We start from the raw sequence: 15,055 nt of genomic DNA, 5'->3' as shown, positions 1-15,055 counted from the left end.
AGGGGTACTGCCTTCTGAGATAACTGACACCACTGCCCAACACTGAGGAGGCCCCTTTGTGATTACACTGACTTCCCCTCACCCCAGGGCTAGGGATCAAACCTAGGGCCTCACACATGCTTCCAAACACTCTATGTGCACACACATGCACACGCGCGCACACACACACACACATACACACTCTGACTTTTAAAGAACTTTATGTCTGGAGGATTTGTTAATGAAGCTATTCTTTTACTTTGTTAGTAGGTGTCAGATGTCCTCAGGGACCAGGTTTAAACAGTGTTTGAACAGTTTGAAGGATAACACTTCTTAGCCTACAAACAGACACAGCCAAAGCAGCATGAACAACTGGTTTGTACTTGTGTTCTCACATCAGCTTGTCCATTGCTACCTTCTAACTACTGCCTCTTTCAGGAATTTTTAATAGAAAAAGTAGTATAACCCATCATCTTTCCCAGCATATATCAGAGCATCATATAAAGCTGTACTTCTCAGCCTTTGTGACTTCACACCCAGCCAGTCTTTCTTACTCATTTTGACCTGTATCCTTTAGTCCAGGGGACTCATGTTTTGCTTTTCTTCTTTGAGTTTGTAGTATAAAAACAGTTGACCTCTATGTATTCAGAGTTCCTGTGCACAAAGTTCACCTGCACCCCAGTCTGATTTGTCTCCACCTTCAAACCTGAAGTATGTCCCCTTTCTCAAAAAGAATCACAGGCTGAAGCCAATGGCAAAGGAAGTAGACCAGCACTTTAGTCTTTTTAGGGGGAGCTTTGTGATGTGTCCTTAGTTATTCCTCATCCTTGAACCTTTTCCCACTAGCAGGTCTCTGCTCAGCATCTCTAGTCTTCTGATTTTCCTACTATTTCCTCTCTTTTCTTGTCCTTATTGGTCACCTGCTGCTCTCTCTCAACTCTTAATTTCTTTTATACTTTCTTGCACCCAGTAAGATGTTTTAAAACAGATGGAAAACCAAACTATATTTTTTATTTACTTTCATTTTAGAAAAACTTTACTTATTATCTCAATAACCAATTGATGTAGCATATAGCATCTATTATCCTAGTATAATCCTGGAATATCCTGTTTCACCTCTTATGCCAAGTTTGGGGCTCTTGTTCTCCTGGTAACTGGTCACCTCTCAAGAGGAATATAATGTCAATCTGACAATGTGGCTGAACACTGTGCATAAGTTACAGTTCTTGCCAGGCTCAGTCAGTACAAACCTTCTTAATGTCATGGCCTCTTTCCCCAGTTAAACAGGTTGTTGTTGTTTTGTTGTTTTTATCTAGTTTGGAAAATACACTAAATATAAAATCCTATGTTCTGTAAGTAGAACTGCCAAAGCAGTATCATGCATATAGCATAATAATCTCTTTTTGATGTTGCGAACTTCTTTGTCCTGGATAGCAAGGTCTTATATGAAAACATGCAAGTTGATCCATAGTGTGAGATGGTTTTATGTTGCTTAGCTTTATGCTGTTGCCCTAATCTTCACTGCATTTATGCCTGACTTCTCTAAGTCATAATGACATGCCTTGTATACATCTTCTCAGATGCCCCTTTTCTTTGCATGCCCTTTGCAGATCATGAACACAATACAAGGTTATGCCTTGCTGTGTTAAAAAGATTTAAGTCAGAGAAGTCAAATTATACTGAATTTTGAAACCATCAGAAAAACTGAAGTCTTGACCCAGCTCTCTCTCTAACTAGCTGATGACCTTGGATAAAAAGATGCCTTCATATGTAAATTGAAGACTTGAAGACTGTACTTCTGGCCCTATCTTGCAGGATATATGGAGAGATATATATATAATGAGAAAATGGTGTTAGGTAGACCTTAATAAATACTTTGAAAGCTATGAGTATCATTATATGGAATGTACTCAACTGAAGGCCCATATTAGCTGTGTGAGGTGTGATGAACTGGCCTTTGAGATGCCTTTTTTGAAAAAAAGAAGTTTTGTTTCCTGTGTAATATCTTCAAATGATTTCGTAGTTTTTTGAGTTTGGAGTTTTCATATGTGATGGAATATATTTTCTGAAAGAAAATGAGTAGGAAGAATGAATTATAATTTATATTTAATAATTTCAATTTGCTTTAGACTCCTATCTTTTCCTCTAGGTCATTTAAATATTTAACATTACCCCTGTCAGCTTTACAACTGAAGTCTTCATTCTGAGCACCCATAATGCACATACTCTGTCCCCTCATGCAGCTCCATCTGGCTTCCATCTGCAGAACTTTCCAGCAAACCACAGCATTCCAAGTCCAAGTCTTTTTAAACCTAGACTGCTACCCAAGTATTCATTTGCTCTCGTTCTTGCCTTATATAAGAAGGGTGTCTAAGGCCTAAAAGACAACTTAAAATATTGTCAGGGTCAATGCCTGGGATGTGGCTCAGAGGTAGGGTGCTTGCCTAACATGTACAAATCCCCAGCACCACCACCACCCCCAGAAAATATCAGGCTATTACATTGGATGTCATACTCCAAGGAGGTCATTGCCTGTGAATAATTGAAATATCAGTGAAACTTCACTTATTAAAAGCTAGGTTTAAGCAAATGTAATTGCTAGACTACATATACTTTATTATCTGGGTTGTTCATTATGTTTTTTGCAATATGTCAATGTGGACTTCTGTTTCTGGCCATGAAGCAATAACAGGAACCAGATTTACACTCTTACCATAAGCCACTAGAAAACTCAAGTCCTGGAAAGCCAGGACTGCAGTCCTGAGAGAAGAGAAATACGACTGCAAAGCTCACTGCCTCAAGGCAGTCTGTACTATAGACAGAAAGAACTAAAGGAGTCCAGTATTCTTACAGTAGAAACTTGGAAAGACCAAGATGGGTAGTGCTAGGGGACCGAAACACAGGGAAGAGAAGCTACACAGAGAACACTGCAGAAATCCGAAAAACTATTCCCTTGGGTCTGGTTAAGTTGGCATGTACTCCTCAGGTACTGCCTTGTTAGTGGGAAAAAATTAGTTCTAGACTCTACAGAAGCTCCACCTTAACAAAGTTTAAAGCAAGCCTTGATAGGATAAATGATTCCTAAATAATATTTGTTAGAATAAACTACAGTATTCTTTAAGGAAATAAACACAAAACAATGTAAAAGGATCATTCAACATCCAGTAAAATGTTACCAGCCACTTAAAAAGCAGGAAAATAGAATTTATAACCATGAGAATATAAATAAAAATAGGAAAGGCTAAAGTTAAATTTAGGATTATAGTTTCTAATTGATATTTTCATATTTACCCAGTTCTTAATGTCATGAAATACAAATGCATTAAGGATTGACTGGCATTTTTTTTTTCTTTTCTTTTTTCTCCTGCAAATCAGAGAACTGGAGGGTGGAACAGGTCCTGCGTGGGGGGTGGATAGCATTGGGAGGGGCAGGTGGTGGGGAAAGGTGTAGGAGGGTGAATGTGGTGCAGATACTGAGTATACACATATATAAATGTAAACATGATACCTGTTAACTATTTCAGGAATGGGGGAGGGGAATAAAGGACAATCATGGAGGGGGTGAATTCAGGTATGATATATTTGACACTTTGTAAGAACTTTTGTAAATGCCACAATGTACCCCCATCTACAACAACAATAAAAACAAAAAGCAAATAAGAACATTATGCTAAATAGTACAGTTTTTGAAAGAATCAGTAGTTAAATAATTAAAAGTACTTACATTTGCCACTCTTTAAAATTGAATAATAAAATGTCTAAATAATAATACTAAAAAAGAAAATTTGTATAGATCATACAGAGAATACACATATATCACTTACCCAGCTTCCACCAAAATTAATATTTTATATAATTTTCCATAATTATTAGAATCAGTATCTATTCTCAAGATTCTAATAGAAGTCCATTAGTTTTCCACAACTGGGTTACTTTTTTCCACCCCAGGATCCATTCAGAATCATACATTGTTATCTTTGTGGTTTTTTTCTACAGTAGTCTTCTACAATCTATAATAATTCTTGAGTGCCTTTGTCATTTATCATCTTGACATTTTTGAAGCACACTGATTAGTTGTTTTGCTGCATGTCTCTCAGATTTGTCTGGTGTTTTCACAATCTTGGACTAAAGTTAGGTGTTTTTGTCAAGGCAACCAGAAAAATGACATGTCTTTTCAGTGCATCATGTCATGTTTTATAATGTTGAGGGGATTCACTACTTATCGTGTCAATGTTGATCAATAGTAAAGAGATTTCTGCTAAGAAAAAAAAAAGAAAGAATTGACTGGTGTGTCTTTGGCTTACCTATCACCAAAATTATAAATGTTAAGCTGGACAGAAACTTAGGTTGGCTGTGCAAAGCCCTGTACTATTCAAACTTAAAGTAAGTTATTGTTACCTTGGCTGTGTTATAAGAGGTCTCTATACCTTCTGTGGTTTCACAGCATCAACCTGTGTCCTTTCTCTCTAGTTGCTGATGGCTCACTTATAAACTTAAAAGTTTCTAAAGAAGTTCTTCTGTTTCATGAATAATTAAAATGTTTATATTTAACTGCTTTCTTGTACTGTGTTGAATTTATAGAGAATTAGAAAATAAAAATAACACATTTCAGCCAGGTGTGATGTTACCCTAGCACTCAGGAGACTGAAGCAGGAGGATCACTGACACTTACTTGAAGCTACATAGGGAGACTCTTCCTCAAAAAATAAAATAGTAGTGCACACCTGTGATCCCAGCTACCCAGAAGGCAAAGGCAGGGTGATTGTGAGCTTGAGGCCAGCTAAGGAAAAATTAGCAGACTCTATCTCAAAAACAAAATAAAAATAAAAGAATTGAGAATATAGTTCAAGTGGTGGAGTACTTGCCTAGTATGTGTGGAGGCTCTGGGTTCAATCCCCTGTACCACTAGAAAATAAATAAATAAAGTTCAGAACTAAAGGGAAAATTAATTTTCCTTTTCTTCGAGAAGTTTTAGTAAAATTGAGAAGTACTGCTGTCACAAGATAATTCCCTGAGGTCCACTCAGGAGAAAAGGAAAAACCAGGCATTATCCTCCATCTAAGCATCTGGAAAAAGTATGATCTTCTTGTTTGTTTTGTGGTCTTCGTGGTAGATAATTAGAATATTTCTGACAAGTTTAAAATTCTGTTTTTAAATGTATACTGAGTACTTATTTAAACAAATCATCCCAGTAGTATACATTGCCATTGTAGTAATCACCAGAAGATAGGGAAAAAAAATTGACACCAAGAAGAATGTTCTGGGGACTTGACATTTCTTCTTAAATGTTCTGTAGTCTAACAGTCTTTAAATAGTTACAGAGGCAGTGGGTGTTGTACAATTTAGGTAGCCAAATAAGTGATAGCATTATTATCCCCATGCCATATCCCACCCCCTGAAAATCTGTTTACAATGTAGACTTTCTGATTGTGGCCCTGTAGATGAAAATTGAGTCCAAAATGTCATATCTTAGCTGTGCTTCCACATGACCACAGTTGGATTCTCACGAGTCACCACTTTCTGATTTCACTATCCATGAAAATGAATGTTAATTACTGTGGGAAGAAACTTAGACCAAGGTGTTAGTAGTTTTCAGTTACCACCAAAGTATAGAGGCTGCAGTTGGTGTGGCACCAGAACTGAAGCAGATCCATAGACAGCACCTAGTAGACCCTTGGTCACTCTCAGGGTCATCAGTGAATTCAGGAGAAGACAAATATCTTAGAAGCCAAAATGTTGCCCTTCATGCATCATCATCCAGGCTAGGTATATATCCCCAGCATCACAAAAAATAATGCTAATAATTATCACCCAACAACAATTTGAATGTATTTAATTCCTCCGAACTACATGCTTAAAAGTGTTTTAAATGGTAAAAGTTCATATTTTTACACACACACACACACACACACACACACACACACATATGGAGTCATAAATAATCCTTAGGGACACCAAACAGCTTTCCCTAAAGGTTAACTTGTTGAACTTTATCAAACTCTGATTCAGGATCTAGGCCAGGGAAGGAAAGAAGGGGTAGTTAAAAATAAATAAATTCTCAGGTCATAATCCTTGATTTTAAAGAAAGACTGACAGGAAACAAATCGGCACTGGAAAATGAAAGTCAAGGCCAGAACTTTTGCTCACCATGAGAGCCAAAATGGAGCGATTGAAAATCTTCTTAAGTGATTTGTTCACCAGTCAAATCTATTGTGGCTTACACTCACATGCACATTACACACTTACAGTGTCTTCAAGGAGCACAATTTTAATTTGGAAGTTAGTTTTGGCCTCCGTAGAGTGAACTAGAAGAAACTGCCTTTGTAGTTCTGAAATACCTCATCGCCTTTTATATTGAATTTTTTTGGAGGAGTGATACTGGGGTTTGAACTCAGGGCTTCACAGTTGGTAGGCAGGTGCTCTACCACTTGAGCCACTCCACCCACTACCCCAGAGCCTTTTGCAGAGGCAAGGAGTTATACATAAATGTTCTCTGCATTTATTCTGTGTAGGTTCTTTTCTCTCTGTTTAGTGAAATACTGAGCTGAATTGAAATCCGGTGATTCTAAGGTGCCAGTATCTTTTCCAAGGTATCTCAGATAATAGAGTAACTTGCTCTTGGCAATTAACGTACCCCACAAGTCTATCTTAAAGGAATGTTCGGGAGCAAGCAATCTTTTCAAATTGTTCATCTAGCTCAGTCTTTCAATGGCATTCCACTTAATATATTTCTACTCACAGATATTATTCTCACAAATTTCTGAATATAAAATAACTTTCCTGTTCACCATTAGTCACTTAGAATTGCCCTATTAATAGATAACCATTGCGATTGTTATTAATTACTGTAATTTTAGAGCACTCAATTCAACAGATACTTATTTTTAGTGGTAGAAGTTGAAAGGAACTGTACTAGGCACTGCATGCAGGCAGGGTATTCTGCAGAGGCTGCTGTCAGTACTATCCTATGGGAGCTACTTCTCCAGCCACTTCCTGTCTGATGGAGGGTGAATGATAGATAAGGGCAGCACTAAAATAGTATGTTGCCTTATTGGAGCCCAGAGATGATGTGATTAGAATGGCTGGGAGCAGCTAGTAGAGGGTTGTCCTGGGGTAAAAGGAAAAAGAAATGTGAAGGTGAGTGTGAAAAGGATAGCTGGCTGGAGAGCTTTGCTTCTTGAGAGAGAATGAGGAAGTGTAAAACATGGTTTGTTATAACTGGCCCCAGGGAAAGCAGCTCTTAGGGTGTGCTGTGAACTGAGGTGGGACATGCACACCCCAGAATGAATATATCTAAGCCTTCGTGATCAGTAATGTGACCGTATTTGGAGATAGTTCCTATAAAGAGGTCATAAGGTTGAATGACATAAGGGTGGCATCTAGATGAAAAGATGAGCAGCCTTAAAAGACGCAGGGGCTGAGGTGTCACTCAGGGTTAAAGCGCTGCCTGGTATGGTATGCACAGGGCCCTGGGTTTAATCCCCAACACTACCAGAGTTTGCTCATTCTCTCTCGCTCTCTCACCAGAAACCTTTCTGTTGTCCATGCTGCCTGGTCTGTGGTATTCTGTGCGGTAGCCCAAGGAGACTAATACAGTGTGTATTGAAAGTGTCAGCCAACATGTGACTAAAAGCACTCTGCATGCTGTATCATGGACAAGAAAGAGGATTGTGGTTTGAACAGTTCCACAGTTGAAGAAATGGGTAGATGAAGGAGATGTGCATTGCTACTCTACAGCTCAGTCTCTTTGTACAGTCAGGAATTCCAGTTCTTTCATTATGAGTGACTAGGTCAATTTTTTCTTCTGTAATAGCCTCTTCTACACATTGTACTTTGGAACTCTTAAGATTGTAAAATTTTGTGGCATCTTATACTTGGAGCTGACCTCAGCTTTTCATCAGTTTTTACCCCATGAATGCAAGTACTGTCTGAAATACTCCTCAACTACTATTCAAAGTTCTGAACATGCAGATATGGCCATAAGTCATTCAGAAAAATATTGACCTCTACATTGACTAAAATTCCAAATCCTGTTTTTCACCATTCACTGCTGTTTTCAGCCTGTCTTGACAACTACCAGCACACTTATAAAAAAAATTAATTTTGAAAAAATGTATTAATAACTTCTATATAACATTTTAAATATCTTTTGAATTTTGGTAAACATTTTCTTGTCAATTTTTAATCCCCTTGAGTATTCACTATAGATTTCTGTAGATAAAAGTTGATGATTTGAAGGGGAAGATGAGAGAAAATGTCCTTTATCAGCCATAAAGTTAGCCTGTGACCTACTTAAATAAGATAACAAAATTAATAAATGACTTCATACTTCTAATGTTAAGGAAACAAAATGTTGTACATTGTCTTCTCATAACATGATAGAAACATTTGGTAACACCCTAATAAAACAAAATGCCATGTCAAGAATCAATTATAATAAACTTTGTACCTTTAAAAAAAAAATCACGTCAAAAAAGCATAGCTTGTGGGCATGTGGTGAAGCAGTTCCCCATCACAGACAGTGACTCTAGTTTCACTCCCCATCTGTCTATATCTCACTATACTGATAGCCATAACTGCAGGGCCTTTTTTCTGTTGCTGAATGAGCTGAAGTAGACTCACATTAATCACCCAAAATTGGACACTTGTTTCTGAAGAATTTGGTTTGGTTTTCTAAATGCATTATACATATTCCCACATATATATATTTGTTTGTTTTTGCGGTACTGGGGATTGAGCCCAGGGCCTACTTGAGCCATGCTTCCTGCCCTTTCATGTTTCTTGTTTGTTCCTTTGGTTTTTGGCAGTGTTGGGGTTTGAACTTAGGGCCTCATGGTGGCTAGGCACATGCTCTACTACCACACCCTCAGCCCGTCTCTTATGTTTTTATCTTGCTTTTGAGATAGGATCTTCTGGAACTTGAGATCCTCCTGCCTCCACTTCCCAAATAGCTGGGATTACAGGCATAGGCTACCACTCCCAGTCTATATTCATTTTTCCAATTATTGACAATCATTCATTGGATTTTTTTTTAGACATAAAGAGGTGTTTTTCAAAAGCTGTAACTATCTAATAAATGAATTTTTGTATCAGTAAACTTGAAGGATACAAAATTCAAGATACAAAGGTTTGGACATTTCTATATACAAATCACAACCTAGCTAAAAATGAAAAGAAGAAAACAGTCCCATTGGCAACAGGATAAAAAAATACTTAGAAATAAATGTAACCAAGAAGGTAAAAGATCTGAATACTGAAAACTGTAAATGTTAATGAAAGAATCTGAAAGGGACATGAGTATAAGGAAAGACATCCTATACTATGGATCAAAAGAATTAATGTTAAAATTTCCATAGTACAAAGTATGCAGATAGTTTTAAGGAGATTTGAGACAATTAAAGAAAAAAACTTACAGAATAACCACAAAGCCTGCAAGTATAGAAAAAAATCAAGCAAAGGCTAGGTATGTCATGAACACATAAAATATATGTAAACAATAGTCTATAATTCACTACTATAAAATATAAGCAGCCCTATTATTAAAGTTTAGTATTTTTGCACACAAACATGGCAGTCAAAAATGTAAACAAACAAAGATGTAATGTTAAATATTACCTGAATAAAATTAACTACCACACAAACTGAACCATTGTATAATTACCCAGCCACTTCCTGTTGCTGTGTATCTACTCACAACACTGTGTGACTGTAGCCATCTCTGTGTGAGCAGTTCATCTCTCTAGTACATTGTGTATGGAATAAAATGTGGTCTCTGAGGGTTGGCATACTTTTCACCATGTATTTAAATATATAAAATATGTTAATATCTGTTTGTGTTGTTGGTAAGACTTCCAGACTAATAGCAGGCTATTAGTTAAGTTTTGAGGGTATCAAAAATTATATACAGATTTTTGAAAGTGGATTTGAGAAGGGTATTCCCATTTTCCTCAAGGGTCATCTCTATCTAACTCAATGCAGTCTATCAAAATTCCAGTGGCATTCTTCACAGAGACAGAAAAAAATAATCCTAAAATCACATGGAACCACAAAAGAGTCCAAATAGCCTCATTAATTCTGAGGAATAAAAAACAATTAGAGACATGGCACCTTCTGATTTTAAAATACATTGCAGGGACTGGGGGGCAGGAGTGTACTAGTGAAAAGAGTTTACCTAGCTTGTGTGAGGCCCTGGGTTCAATCTCCACCACCACAAAACAAACTGTAAACTGTAAAAATTGTATTACAGTGCTGTTATGAGCAAAACAGTTGATACTAGCATGGGAAAAAAAAGACATGTAGAGCAGAATAGAAAGTCCAGAAATCAAACATGTATGGTGAACTGATTTTGACAAGGGCACCAAGAAGACACAATAGGATAGTCTCTTCAGTAAGGTCTTGGGAAAACTGGATTTCCACATGGATGCAAAAGAACAAAATTGGACCTTCATCTTATGTCCTTCACAAAAACCTGCTCAAATTAGATAAAATAAAAGATCTGAAACGATGAATTCCTAGGAGAAAACAGAAAACGTTCCTTAACACTGGCTTTGACAATGATTTCTTGGATGTCACACCAAAGGTCAGGGCATAGAAACAAAATAAATGAGGCTACATCAAACTGAAAACCTTCTGCACCTCAAAGGAAACAACCAACAAAATTAAAAGGCAACCTGCAGATAGGAGAGAATAATTTGCAAGCCATATATCTGACAAGGAGACAGTATTCAAGATCTACTAAAAAAAAAATACTAAGCAACTCAATAGTAAGAAAAAATATAACCTGCTGGGCATGCTAGTGCACACCTGTAATCACAGCTCTCAGGCTCACAGGAAGCTGAGACAGAAGGATCAAGAGGGCTACATAGTGAAACCCTGTCTTAAAAGTAAAAAAAAGATCAAATACATAGAGACAGAGAATGAGGAAATAGTCAAAGGATGCAAAGTAGCAAATATATCCAACAAACAAGTTAAAAGGTCTAATGTACACCATGAGACCTATAGTTAATAGTTTACTGTATTCAGGATTTTTGGTAAATGCAATTATAGCTGCTTTTGAGGGGATGGGTAACTGTATGAAGTAATGGATGTGTTCATTTGTTTCTAGCATTCATTCTATATACATATAATATTTCATAACACATTGTGTATCTTCAGTATATACAATAGTGGTCTTTTTTAAATGTTTGACCTATTTTGTCAAGTCAGAAGTAAACATGAAAAGAAAGCATATTAGAATTGTTAATATGGCATCAATGTTAAAAAAAAAAAAAAAAACCACTGATTGTGGGTTTCAAATAAAACCAGTATCATATATATTCATTAAGTTTATTTGAGGCTACTGGGTCACCCTTAAAACATGTAATACAAATTTATGGTTAATAATTGTACCCTTTTTTGCCAAGTATGATGGCGTACACCTAGAATCCTAGAACCCGGAAGGCTGAACCAGGAGAATTGAGAGTTCAAAGCCATCTTGGGCTACAAAGCAAGACACTGTCTCAAAAGAAAAAAAAAGAATTGTACACTTTTTGCCACTCATTTGGCTTAGCCATGTGTATTTTAGGAATCTAGTATTTCTTTCTCTGTCCCATCAAATGGGGATTTTAACTTAAAAAAAAAACCCTACAGAGTTTTAAAGCGAATGTGGGCATTTTGTGATTCAGAAATAGTGCACAGAATTGGTGTATTCCACAGAATTATTCCTTTCTTTACCCATCAGTTATGTAACCCACACATTTGATGAGATTCAACTTCCCATGTGCTCATTTTTCCACACATAAGGAGCATAACAGATATATCTATAACTTTTTCCAGTGGTAATATCTTCATTCTTTATTGGCAGGTTACTCTGTCACTGTATTTCTCTACTTTGTTGTCCACAAACCAGGTTTAACTAGCCTTCCTTGGAGTTTATGGCGCTCTGACAAATTCCATTAGAAAATCAATCTAGCTTTTTGTCTTGACATCAACACATTAGGTCACTCTGAGTCCAAGAAAAGCATGTCAAAAGGGCTGTCTTACTGCATTTCTCATTGTTGTTTTCTGTTTGGTATCTCTTGAAGGTCATTTTATAGATCCTTTTATCAAAGGCATGTCAACAATAGTAGCTGGGCAAGGGTTGGTCCTGCTTGATGAGATATGTCCTCCAAAATCACTAATGGCTTGATGCCCTGACGAAACCTGATTGCCAAAATACTTCACTGTGATTTCAGGCTAGTCTCAGATTTACCATGCCTAATATGCACATTCTTTCTCTGACCTCAACAGTACATTGGCTTAATGCCTCTTACTCCGCAAATACAGGGTAAAAGCTCATATAAATGCAAGCATGGCAAACAGTGTTTCACCTTATTCTGCTTCTCCTTTGCCTCTCAGTTATATACCTAGAACAAACACATACAGGCATGTCTATTGTTATATTCATACATCTTTTCAGTTTGATATTCAGTTCTCAGACTTACATAAAAGTTAAGTCTGGTTTTAAATGAGTCCAGACTATGATGTTTGAATTATCCTGAAATCAAACAACCTCCAAGAAAAGGTATTTTATGTCTGCATATTTTCCCTAAAATAGACTTTCCTTGTGGTTAAGTTGTAGAATGTCATTCTTAATCTAATTTGTGGTAAATTGGAGGTGGGTGAGAGGGATGACCTGTACTAAGTTTTTGGATATTGCATAGTCTTAGCTTCCATTAGCTAGATATTTTCTCTCCAGAGAGAGTTTCGGTACTACTCTTTACTAAATCCGTTTGTCTAAGTGTTATTTTTTTTATCAGTTCTAATGGTAAAATCAAATTTCATAGGCATTTCCATCTACTAAAAATTGTAATATGGTTGGTCCAATAAATCACAAGAAAACTATTGTCTTAACACGTTTGCTATATGTGAGTGTGGGATGAACACTAGACCTTAGTTTTAACAGATTAAAATAACCAGCTAATGAAATTAAGCCACTAAAATTTTATTCTTACATTATCCCTACAGAAATAATGGTTCATTTTTATTTTAGTTTATAACTTCATTATAAATTGAGATTTGACTTGTCAGTAAAATCATATGCCTTTTAAGGAATTCAGGTGCATTTGATTAAGCATATAGCATCACTCCTAGGGACAAGCAATCCCAAAGAGCCATTGGGCATGGAAGGTATTAAACATACTAGTTTTTCTGCCTTGTAATCACCTTCACAATGACCTGCCACCTCAAACACCCACGCACCCACATACACACTAGATTACCTAGGGCCATTCTGTGTCAGGAAGACAGTCAAGAGACTTGAATTTAGTAAAAATGAGAATTAGATTTAAATTACTAAGCTAATTTTCATTTCTGATTTTAATCAAAATTTAAATATTTGCCTCTAGAAATAAAAAGTAGTCATATTTAATACCACCACCCGCCATGACTAATTTATACGTTCTTTCTTATTTTCCTCTTCCCTTACTTCACTCTCCTTCCTTTCTTCCTCTTTCTCTCCTTCCTCCACCCTGCCTTCCTCTGTATTAAGGACACAAATACATCTGCATGTCACTCCAATAAGTTTTTAAAAGTCCAGTTAAATTATTGAGGGTGGAGAGTGTGCTCAGTGTATGTGTCCATGGTTTTGATCTCAGCACCACTACTGACACTACAGTAGCTTCACTTCGTGTATATTGAAGTAAACTCTTAGGTTAAATGCCATTTAATTCTTTTGTTATACTTATAGGAATAATTAACTAATACTTATTTTTCACTGATTTTTTTCTGATTATCCTAGACTGGTTAGGTAATTTAAAAATGTAAAGCTCTGTAGGTACATACTGGACCTAATTTATTTGTTTTTATTTTTTATTATTGTTGTTGTGCTAGGTGGGGGTACACTGTAGCATTTACAAAGGTTCTTACGGTATGTCAAATATATGATACTTGAATTCACCTCCTCCATTGCTCTCTTTCATCCCCCCCCAGCCCCATGATTCCTGGAATAGTTTCAACAGGTATCATTTTTGCATTTACATACATGTGTATACATTATTTGCACAATATTCACCATCCTACAACCTTTCCCCATCACCTACCCCTCCCACTAGTACCAAAACCCTCCACCCCACGGCAGAACCTATTCCACCCTCCTGTTCTCCAATTTTATGGAAGAAAAAGCATAAAACATAATAAGTTACAAATATGAAGACAGTCCTTGTTAATGTAGGTAGATAGTTAGATGTGTTATCACTTAGAGGCCAAGAGGCCTTTTACTCTGCCTTTGTTAATATGGACCTGTAAGTGACTCCCAGTGTGCTCAGCAGGTCATACTGTTCTCTTCAATGTTTTTCACTCTGAAGCTTTTAACTTCTTTATCTGAATTGCATTCTTTTAAGAATTCAGTACATTTCAAATTGATAATTTAAGGATATAAGCAAGAATCCTCACTGAAAGTATTTTATAAATGAAATATTGTCAAGTAGATAAAATTAAAAGGGGCATCCCTTTTATTAATATTTGCCACAAATAGTTATTGAGGTGTATGTACATTTTCCATAGGGGTACATTTCTTGTTTGATTTTTTTTTCCCCCTGGACCTAAGTAAGATAATACAACATGTGTAAGTGCCAAAATTTTGCTTTTATTCTATCTCACAAAAATGGAGCAAAACTTAACAAGCCTAGAGGGTTGATTTAACCTTGCAGATTTATTTATCTGTATATGATATATATAGATAACAATCATTCCTAAAAATAGACAAACAGCTACTATGTTCATGTATGAAGAATAAATCCAGAAAACATTTTAGGACAAGTGATACTTCTTTTGCAAGTGAAAAATGTGATTGTTCATACATATGTAAATGCGTTCTCATTTAGGGCAGCAGGTACTTACACTTCATGGCCTCTTCTTTTTTTTTTTCCCTTCCCCGCCCCCCCACCCCTCCCCCACTCCAAATGCAGTCCTAGTCATATAATTGCTATGCAGATCTAGTCAGCATATTTACACAAGGAACAAATGTAGCCAATTATAGAAAAATAGGTGGAAATCTATCAGGAAGGAGGGTAAATTAAACTTCCTAAGGCTGCTATAAAAATAACTACTTTATAACTTA

At 36.5% G+C, this 15,055-nt stretch overlaps 1 protein-coding gene across 3 annotated transcripts in view; it reads left to right on the top strand.

Moving 5' to 3' along the window:
• The window catches only part of Ube2e2 (ubiquitin conjugating enzyme E2 E2), a 285,919-nt gene that overhangs the window by 256,110 nt on the left and 14,754 nt on the right, over positions 1 to 15,055 (top strand). Inside the window, exon 6 of one of the 3 annotated variants that reach the window (XM_074043822.1) lies at positions 7,507 to 14,840. The exons of the other annotated variants lie outside the window; for them this stretch is intronic. Coding sequence (XP_073899923.1) covers positions 7,507 to 7,556 — 50 coding nt within the window. The 3' untranslated portion in view covers positions 7,557 to 14,840. Of the gene's footprint in view, positions 1 to 7,506; positions 14,841 to 15,055 lie in introns of those variants that run through there. 3 annotated transcript variants of the gene reach the window in all.

This window comes from Castor canadensis, chromosome 10, assembly GCF_047511655.1.
Source record: "Castor canadensis chromosome 10, mCasCan1.hap1v2, whole genome shotgun sequence".
NCBI classification, from domain to species: domain Eukaryota; kingdom Metazoa; phylum Chordata; class Mammalia; order Rodentia; family Castoridae; genus Castor; species Castor canadensis.
This window is presented reverse-complemented; position numbering and strand designations above follow the sequence as displayed.